Source organism: Notechis scutatus, chromosome 4 (genome assembly GCF_049901735.1).
Source record: "Notechis scutatus isolate UNSWTSFEM ecotype Mainland chromosome 4, rNotScu1.2, whole genome shotgun sequence".
Classification (NCBI taxonomy): domain Eukaryota; kingdom Metazoa; phylum Chordata; class Lepidosauria; order Squamata; family Elapidae; genus Notechis; species Notechis scutatus.
This window is the reverse complement of record NC_142012.1, coordinates 126,291,532-126,304,059: the sequence shown is the minus strand read 5'-3', so window position 1 is coordinate 126,304,059 and position 12,528 is coordinate 126,291,532. Positions and strand designations below refer to the sequence as shown.

The following is a 12,528-nucleotide window of genomic DNA, read 5'->3' as shown; positions in this document are numbered from 1 at the left end:
AGACAACGAAAACTGCCTGTTTGAATAATAAAAGATTTACTACTTGCAAGCTATAGCCACCAAAAATATATCTAATCTCTTTTGAAAAAAGCTGAGAATTATGATTCTCCCTTATAACAGCTGCTTCTTTTAAAATTATTAGGTTCCAATTGAAAAGCAGCAAAACTCCAATTCAATTCCTCTCCCCCTTTTTTTACTTTTTATAAAAATTAATATTTACAGTGTATGTTTTGCATGTCTATTTAGAAATTAGCTACTTTGTCTAACATGGCTTTCTTTCAGGTAAATGTGCATAGGATTCACTGAAGGATATATAAGTCCTTTATGGCTTCTAGTCATAATAGCTATAGTTTCATTCTAGTATCAGAGAGAGTAACCTGATTAGAGGGTGTGTTACATGTTACTTGTGGGGTTTCCAAGTCACCCCAAACCAAGTATATTGGAATAGATAAGCTTGGCTCAATACATCAAGCCGTTGCTTTGACTGTATTCACAATAGATAAACAGCAAAGAGCTGGATGGCAGCTAATCAGTAAAGGGATACATAAAACTGGGAAGCGAGAAGAGACACTTTTTGGACCTAGCTTTATTAAAGGTGATTTGCAGTATCTTTGATATTTTTGTATAATACAAACCACAAACAAAAAAGATAAAAATGAAATTTTCCTAACCTCAAGCTTCTTTCTACAGATTTATGCAGACTTTGAGTTAACTATTGTAACAGTTGCTATTACAAGTCAAGCAGGCAGTGAGGCAATCATTTTCTGTCATTTCTTTAGTTATTTAACTATTAAATTGGGGCAACCCTTTCCCGTGCGTTTCTTCATTTTGTAGCTGTTAAATTGATAGAGGATGCATTTTTGTGATAAGGAAAAATCACTCTAAAATAATTTAAAACTGTATCAAGAGACATCACGTGTATGTTTATTTATTTATTTTATTTATTTGATTTGTCAATTGTTTACAAGGTAATAGATATAAGTATAAACATGAATAAGACTACAGGAAATAGGTACAAATAAATGGGGACAAAAGGACAGGGACGGTAGGCACGATTGTGTACTTGTGCACGCCCCTTACAGACTTCTTAGGAATGGGGTGAGGTCAATAGTGGATAGTTTGAGGTTAAAGGAGTGGGGGTTAGAGGATGTAACAACAGAGTCAGGTATTCCAGGCATTGACCACTCTGTTGCTGAAGTCATACTTTCTGCAATCGAGTTTGAAGTGGTTTACATTGAGTTTGTATCTGTTGTGTGCTCTTGCATTGTTGTGGTTAAAGCTGAAGTAGTCATTGACTGTTAGGACAATGTAGCAGATACTTTTGTGTGCTACGCTTAAGTCTAACCATAGGCAGCGTAGTTCAAGGTTGTCCAAGCCCAAAATCTCAAGCAAGGTGATATAGGGTATTCTGTTGTGAGCAGAGGATTGTAATACTCTTCTCGTGAAATACTTCTAGATTCCCTCGATTGTATTAATATGCAGTGTGGGTTCCAGACTGATGAGCTGTATTCGAGTATTGGTCTGGCAAAAGTTTCATATGCTCTAGTTAGTAATTCGATATTTCCGGAGGAGAAGCTTCGTAAGATTAGATTTACAACTCATAATGCCTTTTTGCAATGCTGTTACAGTGAGCTCTGGCGCTTAGGTCATTTGATATGAGAACTCCAAGGTCCTTGACAGACTTCAGAGTGAGTTCAGAGTGAGTTCCGTCAACTTTCTCCCCACTGCAACTCTCATAAGGCTGAGAATGCTAATGCTATTGGCTGAACATTTTGGTGGAATAGTGGACAATCTCAACCCATGGCTAGCAAGAAGGGCTGTTCTGCATTGCTCATCTCTTCTTGAAAAAAATGTATTGAAGTAGATATTTATGCAGAAACATGGATTTATTACATATTTATCACCTAAAGTATAATTGAACTGATAAATAATAACTTTCCCCCAGCTGCTAGAAACTTTTTTTTCCTCATGCTCTGGTTCACTGTAGTTTATATCTATGTGTTTAAGAATATCAGAAGTAGAGGTAAGAATTTTAAGTTGTACATGCCTCTTTGAAGTGTTCTACTTAAATGTCTGACGTTACTTTTCTAGCGTTTCCCACCACTATGAATTATCAAGTATATTTCATGAGAAAGTTGTGGTTGAATGTGATACCTGGGAAGGATTTGAAGGCTGATTGCATCTTTCATTATCATCAGGTAAACAGGATTGATGATAGCAATTAGCTGATCTATTATCTTAATGTTTGCATCAAAGCTTGGTTTGTTATAATATATACATTTCACAGCATATATGAAATACTGGTTATACAATATAATTGATGACAATGAAATAAACCCCTTGGATGTATAGGAAACTAATTAAATTAAAATATCACAGTTTTCCCCATGATAGCTGAACAAAAATGGGGAAAAAAAGCATTTTTATACCTAACACTGCAAAGTAATTTAAATAACGTTTTGAAACCAAGCCTTCAGAACGTGTCTAAACCAGATATTTTCTACTTCTACCTTGATGTTTAGTGCAAAACAAAAAGCTTTCAAAAGAAAATCTAAAATAAAGTCTAGAGGGTACAAGACAGCAAATATTTTCATGTTTTCATTCATGCACACATCATTTTGAATATGCAGATAATTTCAGTCAATGCTAACCTCTTTTGTGTGTGTGTGTGTGTATGTCTGTGAGTACGCAGGGGTGCGATTCTACCAGTTCACAGCTATTCGCTAGAACCGATTGTTAACATTCTGAGCAGTTTGGAGAACCGGTTGTTAGAAGAAATGACTGGCCTAATCCTGTAAGGAAGGCAGGAAGGAAACATTCTGGTGTTGCTTACAGAAACTGCCTCTCTGTTAACCCTTATTACATTCTTGGCAGGACTAGACTTCCTGTCTCAAAAACGTCTCTGGAGTTTTCCCCTGCTCCTTTGTTGGTACTTTGCTTGTGTGGAGTGACCATTCAAAGTTACAATGGCACTGAAAAAATTGACTTATGACCATTTTTCACACTTACGACTGTTGCAGCATCCCCAGTCATGAGAGGCCAGGTGAGGAGATGCGTGCCTCGATGTGAGTGATATTGAGTTGGCCACACCCAGCCAATAACATGACCACCAAGCCACACCCATCACCTAAGCCACACCCACAGAACCAGTTGTTAAAAATTTGAATCCCACCCCTGTGTGTACGTGTACATTTTAGACAAACTACAAAATGGGCCAATGTACTGATGGTCTTTGTTTCAGGAACTGCCAAAGTATCTGCGAGGCTATCACAAGTGCTCAAAAGAGGATGCCATTCAACTGGCTGGGCTGATTTTCAGAGTTCGTTTCAACAGTGATCAAACACAATATGCTGCAATTCCTAAAATACTGAAGGAACTAGTGCCTGAGAACATGATTCCAATACTATCCCCAGAGGAGTGGAAACGGGTATAAAGAATCTTACATTATTTTAGTATTATATATTATTTAAAACTTGCATTGGACTTCCTCTATTGATCAGCGTTATAAAGCTACTGATTTATTTCCCATTATTTATTTTCCATAATTTATATGCCACCCCAATTATAGATTCTGTGTGATTTTTGTGTAATTATGGGCACAAGGAAAGGCTACTTTCTCCCTTCCCAAGAAAATAATTCTAATGGTAAAAAAACCTGATTAGTTTTGACTCATGTTGCATTACAGAATATTATTTCTGCTGTCAACAAACTTGGACAAAAAAGTGTGGATGAGGCCAAAGTCGCCTTCTTGAAGTTCATATATCGTTGGCCAACATTTGGCTCAGCCTTCTTTGAAGTGAAGGTCAGTTCAATGGTTCTAGGGATTTTTTTTGGGGGTGGGGGGAGGAGTGCCACCATATGAAGTTGTTTCCTGCCTAAAAGAAATCTCTTACTGATTGTTCACTTTTGTAAATTCTATGAATACTCATTCTCATGGCCTTAACCAATTTCAGTTGCCTCCCCAAGAGCAGCTTTTCACCTACACCTATTTCTGAAGTTATTTGTTCCATAGCTCTGGTGATTCCAGTACTTAATAACAGAATGACAATTAATGTTACGCTATGAAAAAACAGCCCTGTGATCCCATTCTGCCTTCTTCTATTTTACTAGCAAACATCAGAGCCAACTTTTCCTGACATAGTACTGATTGCTATCAACAAGCAAGGAATTTCCATAATACATTCAAAGACCAAGGTAAGATGTTTTTTTTAAAAAAATCTGGCTTAATTATAATCCGGAAAAAGTGCACACAATTGATTTATGCTAGAATTAATTAAATGAATATCTTAGGTAAAGAATTGTGAGTGATTGAGGCAGCCTAAGCATTTTACAAATAAATGTTTGACCAGGCTGTGGAGCAGTTCTGCTGTTGTTTCTGTGGGGAATATATATTGGATAAAACAATTTTTGAAGCCTGAATCACTTTCTTTACTGCTCACATTGGCTCTCCAGAATGCTTTCTTTCACAGAAAAATAAAATCAATCACAACATATTTTTATATTTTGGTCTGGTGAAGCTAGGAAGGAGAAACTTTCTGCTAAAGGAAGTTAGTCATGAGATACCTCCCAGAAAGGGAACCTCCAAGCTGAATTGTAATAATGACAATAGAAGAAAATCAAACTATGATTAGAAGAATTTGATCTAGGGGCAGCTGTCCCTAAAAACAATCCATTTTAAATCAAAAGACATTTGCAGGGTAATGTGAAAAAAAAAAACCATTATGAAAATATTGCTTCTTAGAAGTATCTGATCTGATGTCCCCAAGTAGCCGTAAGTCCCTTTCTTAACAAATATCAATCTTACATGTATCATTTATGTTGTCCTACAGGAAATCTTAGCTCTTTATCCCTTCAATAAAATTTCTAACTGGAGCAGTGGTAGCACATATTTTCACATGACAATAGGGAACCTGGTACGAGGAAATCGAATACTTTGTGAGACATTTTTGGTAAGAAAAACAGAACATTTCAGGTTTGCTAAAGATGTGTATTAAAGAGGAGAAAATGATTGGATAATGAATTATTGAAACTGTAATATAGTACAGCACTTAGTCCTTTTTTATTGTTCAGCTCTAAAATCAGGTGATTGTATGAAAAACATTTCTACTAATTTTTTGTATAAAAGGAAAGAAAAATGAAAGCTTTAGGTAAGCTGTACACTCTCCCCAATTCTCCAGAAATGTATGAGTTTTGGCCTGACCAACCAATGTTTTATTACATCACAACCAACCAGTTACAGGTAGTCCTCGACTTGAAACAATTCATTTAGTGACTGTTCAAAGTTACAACAGCACTGAAAAAGTGACTTATGACCATTTTTCACACTTAAGATCAATGCAGCATCACCATGGTCACATGACCAAAATTCTGACACTTGGCAACTGACTCATATTTATGACTTTTATGGCTTTTGATTGTTTCTTTTGAACGGTATGTAGATGTTTATCTCTGTTGTTTTGCTTTTTTCCAAGGGTTACAAAATGGACGACTTGTTAACATCATATGTTCATTTGCTAATGAACATTGTAAACAAACAGAAAAAGCCCAATGTCCCTGCCTGAAGATGCAGCTATCGTCATGCAAAGGTTATACCCGATTTGCAATATTTGCTATCTGGAAAGAATTGGGACTTGGTTATTTTGCTTTTTTGTTTTTGACTGAAATGAAGAGGACCATAAGTGTGGGCTTATGCTGACTGCAGCTTAATCGTATCTGGCTTGGCTACAAGTTGTACTTCAGCATATCAAGATTTTGTCCCGAACTATTATCTTTTTAATAATTATAGCCTCTTTCCTTGGAAATATTGATCACATTCTTACTGTATTCTAGCCATCAGCAGTACAGTGCAAAAAGATGTTTGCTTTTACTATAGTTATAAATATATTTTATTGAAAGAAAACAGCATTCTCGTGAGTTGAAGATTTCATTTTTGGAGGACTGTCTGAACTTCATAAAATATACCTCTGTATCATATATGCCTACTGGCCATTGGATTCAATATTGCTCCCCTTGTTTCCTATTTCTGGAACATGCTTGCATAATGTTATTATGAATGAAGACTGACATCTGCTTAAATAATTCTGTAAATTTACCTAATATTTATTGTTTCAGAGAATTGCAATTGTATTTTTTTAAATACTATTTTACTTTTTTGCTTGCCTTCTATGATCTGTATACTATTGGATAAGCTTCCACAGTGGAACTTTAGCCTACATAAACATACTTAAAATTATGCTTTGTCAGATCATTTCTGACAAAGCTGTAGATTCCACCAAACACAGCCTTTGTTCTTCTTGCCCTTTGCCACCAATTCTTTTGGCTGAAAATTGTTTTCTTGGAATAGTTTCATATAAGAATAAGGAACTTAATATCCATGATTGATACTACAATGTTTTGTCTATAAGAGGAGACACTGAAGTTGGCTAAATCAGACATTTATGAAAAATCATAGTGTATTTGTATCTGGTTCCTGAAGTATCTTTAGCAATTGATGGCAGACAGCATGTTGACCATTGGCTGTTATTTTGCCAAAGTAGTCACATATTCTCTAGTCAACCTAGAGAAAATTATACTGTTCTGCACTTAATGGGCAGATGTGTGACTAGAATGGGACAACTTGCTATGGCCAGCTCAGCACTACCAATTCACTGCGTCCAGTTTGTCACCAAATCGCCTCTGCCAACTCACGGCTGCCAAGTCGCCAGACAACTCCAAGTGGCCAACTCACAAGGAGACAACTCTCTGGAGCAGATGAAGAGAGAGCTGGGCAGGCAAGCAAGCAGTTGAACAGAGCTCAGAGCAGCAGTAGCTGCCAGGGGGTCCCCCTTTTTCACACCCAAACCCACTGCTGCAACCAAGTCCGGGCCAAAGACGCCAAGGATGGCAGCAGCAGTAGTGAGCACATGGTAACTGAGAGGGGCTTCCTATTTTCACACACACTTGTCACAGCCGTCGTCTCTGGCCTCTTTGGCCCAGAGCTTGGCAACAGTGGCAGCACCATGGCAGGATGTATGAAAATGGGAAGTCTCTGGCCACTGCCGCTCTGCACTCTGCCCACCTGTTTGCTCACCCATCTGTCCTTCTGGCTGTCTGCAGGGGGTTGTCCCCCAGCGAGTTGGCCGTGTGGAGTTGTCCTGCGGCAACTTGGCAGCGGTGAGCTGACAGAGGTGACTTGATGGTGGCAAGCTGGCTGTGGTGAGTTGACTACACCAAGATGGCCGCAAATTATCCTAGACCTATGTATGATAGATTACTAATATTTCTGTGTAAGCGAAATTCCATACTTTTCAAAATACTATTTTTTAAAAACAATAAAACGCATAAATATATTTTATGAGATATGTCTGTTGCTGATACTGGTTGCTGTGAAATTAACAGGATCAAGGTGACAAAGTGTATACTGCAGAATTTCTGAATTCTAAATATAAATTCAGCATTATGTTGCAACTAAATATATTTGCATATTTGTTTTATGTTAAATGTATGATCAAAATATTTTCTCCATTTTAAAACACAAATGCAGAATAAATGCAGTTTTGTTTCTTTCAGAAAAATATGGTACTAAGCCAAATATAAATCAATAAATTCCTGAATAATCTGTCATAATCTGGTTTTATCAAACTCCTTAATGATTCTGACTAGATCAAAGGATGTCTGTGGCAGAACAGAAGTTAAACATATAAACAACAGTAGCAGTTCAATCAAGGTATTATATATTAGGTAGTAAAATGCAGGTCAAGCTGTTACTTAAAAGTGCTTTTTATGTCCTAATCAGAGATTGTGGATAAAATGGCAATTTGTTACATATAAATTTATCATGAAGGAGTAGATGCTGCAATTTATCTAGAAGACTCTCTGTTCTGTATTCTGTAACCATCTTTTTACTGTTCTGTATTCTGTACAGTGGTAGATTTTGTCTTCTGTACAGATGCAGATAGATAAACTCAACAAAACATTCATACAAAGTTTTTATTACTGGTTCATCAGGTATCCTCATAACTCACATTTGTGATGGAGTTCTTCTTTAATGACAAATCCTTTGCATATCCGTCTTGTAGGTAAAAAGATGGTTATCTCCTATCTCTTTTCTCCCATCTTGTAGCGATAGAAGTAGAACAGTCAATTTAGGGTCAATTTAGTGACCAATCAGGATTACAGATGTGGTCACGTGACATGGACTATATTTCCCAGGATACCTTAACTACATTTACTATGATGCATTCCGTTAAGGGGACAGCTCACAATTGCTACCTAAACTATCCAATTCCCATACACTGGCTAGACAGCACACTCTCACAGTTATCAGGAACAGCATTGCAATCTGGAAAAAAATCAATCCTATATTTGGGGATATATCTATTTTTGCTAGGACAGCAACAGACAGCAAATATAATTTGCCTGCAAGCAGGAACTGGTGGGACCACAAAGTAGACTAAGAAACTAAAGTGTTCTGGGTCTTTAGAATTCAAACATGCCACAAGATAACATATCAAATTTAACAATTGTTTTAAGAAAGAAAATCTCGATAGTGGACACTGCAATACCTGGAGATGACAGAGAAAACCACAAAATATAAAGATCTGCAACTAGAAATAGAATGATTATGGCAAAAGAAACCAAGATAGTACGGACAGTAAAAGACACATAGAATGAGATCCCAAAACATCTGAAACACCACTTGAACACATCAGCATTGATAAAATCACTATCAGTCAATTGTAAAAGGTAACTTTACTTGGAACAGTTCACATCCTGTGACCGTACCTTTAACTTCATCAAACAACTTCTGCCTATTTCTTGTCCTTGGGAAGGACTTGTTAGGTGGATAAAAATCCAGTCTAAAAATCTGGCTGATTGTGTGACCAACCATAATATAATCAGTGAATGAAAGCATATTTTACTGGAAAGGAAAATATTTTGCATAATACTTGAATGTTATCCATGGAGAAAGATGCAATAGAATGAAGTTCATTTGAAACATCCCTGTGACAATGATTTTTATTGAACAGATGGAAATCTAATAGAGATAAAAACAATACAATGATGTGCATGTGATTTGTAAAACAGTTTTTAATGTTATCTTTAAAGGATACATAGCTGTGCTTATCATTCCAAATATAGAAAATAATTACAATATTTTAACCCGGCAGGGATTATTTCTTTGTTAGAGAAAAATACAGAGTAAAACTATTATAAAATGGGTGTACATTTTGTAAAACGTTTTACATCCATACATTGAAAGATAATTAGTATGTTGAATGAAAACACTCCATCAAATCTTACAAATTGAAGTTGCTTACCATGCTAACAGTTAAGGGTTGTCTAAATAGTTGAAGTTATTTTTAAGGGACTTACTTTTGAATATATAATATATATATATAAAAATGTGCTGTTAGTCACAATATTTTAATGCCTGTGGTTCCTTTTAACTGCAAACTATCTCTTGAAAAATATTTAGCAATGCCATAGGATAATGAGTTAGTACATTACAGTGGTTAATAACTGTGCATTAAGTATTAAGTTATTTGCTAACTTCAGGAATCATATATATAAATTTAGATGAAGGAAGTGCACATGAAATATGAAAAAAATATTTTACTTTAACAATATAGTGCAAGCAAGTATAGTGCATCTACATTCAAGATGTTGAATAATATATGAACCTGTTCGATTGCATTTAAATCTGCAAAATATGTCATGGATTGGTTATGTTTATATGTTTCTGATCAGTGAAGAAGTTATCGCAGATAGTCTTCGACTTATGACCATTTGTTTAACAACCATTCAGTCACAATGGCAATGGAACGTATACTTTAGGACCTGTAAAACGCTTTACAAGCACTTGTAAAAACATTGCGCCACTTTCACCCTTGTCACATGACTGCATTTTGAATACTTGGCAAGCTTTTTACATTTACGACCAGTTGCCAAGTGCCCTATGATCATGTGATTGCCATTTGCAATCTTTGCCAGCTTCCTTAGAAAGTCAATGGGGAAAGTCAGCAGGAAAGGTTGCAGGATTTGAGGTCCATTCTTCCAGTTCACAGAGGGACTTTTCCTCCCCTCTGTGCAGAGAGGGGAAATCCTCCCATGCACTGGAGGAATGGAACTCAAATCAGGCAAAAATATTCTACTAGCAAACGTTCAGGCTCAGAGTCTTTCAGAAAGTCAGCTAGGCTAATTGTCTGAAAGTTTCAGAATACTGAGTCTCAGAGCCTTTCAGATTTCCAGCTTCACTAGCATTTTCTCTCCATTTTCCTCTCCACTACGCGCAACTTAGACTCCTTCTCTAAGTTGCACAATTTGCAGAAGGATCTTTCTGAATCACTATGAAAATGGGGCCCTTGTACAGGCTGGACCGTGGTAGGCCTAGGCAGCTGACATCTTCCAGCCAGTAGCAGATTTCCATGTGCATTTTGAACACTTGGCAACCTTTTTACATTTATGACCAGGCCTCCACACCCTGAGATCATCCCACACAGTCGCTTACCAACTGCAACAGAAAGAACTTGCATTGCAATTGTTGAAGGAGGTGGTCACATAGGTGCCTTGCTTAAAGACTACAATGAGTTACAATACAGGCTCAATTGTGGATGGATCATCTACAACAGCAGGGGGGGGCTATCTGAGAATGCTTTTTGTAGATTTTAGTTCTGCATTTAACACAATTCTTCAACATAAACTAGTGTCTAAACTTCTGGACCTTGTATTCAATCTGCCTTTGGATTATGGATTTCCTGTCTGGCTGCTCACAGAGGTCAGATTAGGTAATCATACCTCTTCAGCCCTTATTTTTAACACTTGTACACAACAGGGTTGCGTGTTGAGTCCCTTACTCTATACTCTTTATGTGCATGACTGCATTCCCATTCATGCTAGTAATACTATTACTAAATTTGCAGATGATACAGCAGTGGTGGGACTCATCTCTGGGGGGGATAAGTCTGCCTACCGAGATGAGGTGGACCGGTTGCTTTCGTGGTTTGGAGATAATAACTTGGTCCTCAACACCAATAAAACCAAGGAGCTTATAGTGGACTATAGAAGGAACAGATCAGACATCCAGCCCTTGTTTATCAATGGAGACTGAGTGGAGCAAGTGGCCAGTTTTAAGTTTCTGGGTGTTACCATAAAAGAGGACCTGACCTGGGGTGCTCACATTGCAGCACTGGTCAGAAGGGCCCAGCAGAGATTATACTACCTGAGACTTTTCAGAAAACAACAACTGAATGAAAAAGTGCTGGTGACCTTCTACCGCTGCACCATAGAGAGTATCTTAACTTACTGCACCTCTGTATGGTTTGTCAATTGCATAGTGGAAGATAGGACAGCACTCCAGAGGGTTAATGTCATTGCCAGAAGATCATTGGTTGCCCTCTCCCCTCTTTGGAAGAGCTTTATAGCTCCCGCTGCCTTAAGAAAGTTCAAAACATTCTTAAAGATCCATCTCATCCTGAGCACCCTTTTTTTGAACTATTACCATCTGGCTGATAGTACAGAATAATAAAAACAAGGACAAATAGGCTGAAAAACAGCTTCTATACCAAGGCAGTAGCTCTGTTGAATTCTACTGTATAATGCAGTGTTGGTGTGATGTCGGGGTTTTCAATTCAATGTGCAGAATGTGAAGGATGTGTGTTTATTTTCATGGTCATGATGTTCACTGAAGATGGTGTTTCATTTCATTGTACGAGGTACAATGACAATAAACTAAACTGAACTAAACTAAACTACCTGTTTATATCTGTGTATGTGAGTAAGTATTTGTAAGAATCAGGCTGTATAGGTATAATTCATGTTTTTCAGGATAGGATAATGCAACAGGGTGTTTTGACTTGCTTCTGGCTATGATGGTGATATGAATAGCTGAAATATGTGATAGCACCATCAAGGAAAAAAAAAACCATTCAACTTCAGTCTTCTGATCTATTTTATGGTGATTAAAGGGTAAAAGGTTAAGAGTGTTTACCTAACACTGACTTCAGAGGAAAACATCATTCCAATAAATTCATTTATCATTTATATAATGTATATAGCTGCCTCTTTCACATTCAGCTAAACTGCTATATAAGTGCCAAAGTGTTCTGTGTTTTGACTTCTGGCTTATGCCTGTGCACTGTTCTTTAGCAATGTAATCAGTCAGTTCTGCTGCAAAAATGGAGCACAGTGCTTATATACGTCTCTAGGGATATTGCAAGGGGTTTTCCCAACATTATAGGAGACTAACAGACAGCATAAACATAATGCTTTGTTTACTTTGCTTAAATGGATATGGCATTTCACAGACACATAAGTTCAAATATCTTGCTAGATCACATAGGAAGGTCTTGATGAAAGTGATTCACTCAATGAAAATGTGCTTTCTGCTTATAAATGTGCTTCTCTACTTATAAATGTGCTTCTCTACTTATAAAAATTATGCTAGTTCTTGTGTATTTTTCCCCTTTGCCATTATACTGAAAAGTATGGTTTCAGATTTAAAAAATGACCTCTCTTGTGCAAAACACAAATTGCTAATAGTAAACCAAG

The 12,528-nt window shown here is 37.0% G+C and overlaps 1 protein-coding gene across 1 annotated transcript in view; it reads left to right on the top strand.

Annotated features, from left to right (window-relative positions):
* MYO7B (myosin VIIB) overlaps positions 1-6,808 on the top strand; it is a 72,158-nt gene extending 65,350 nt beyond the window's left edge. The window contains exons 43-48 of the mRNA XM_087964804.1: positions 2,092-2,198; positions 3,242-3,427; positions 3,686-3,802; positions 4,111-4,194; positions 4,830-4,949; positions 5,472-6,808. Coding sequence (XP_087820930.1) covers positions 2,092-2,198; positions 3,242-3,427; positions 3,686-3,802; positions 4,111-4,194; positions 4,830-4,949; positions 5,472-5,561 — 704 coding nt within the window. The 3' untranslated portion in view covers positions 5,562-6,808. The remainder of the gene's footprint in view (positions 1-2,091; positions 2,199-3,241; positions 3,428-3,685; positions 3,803-4,110; positions 4,195-4,829; positions 4,950-5,471) is intronic.
* Positions 6,809-12,528: the final 5,720 nt, after the last annotated feature.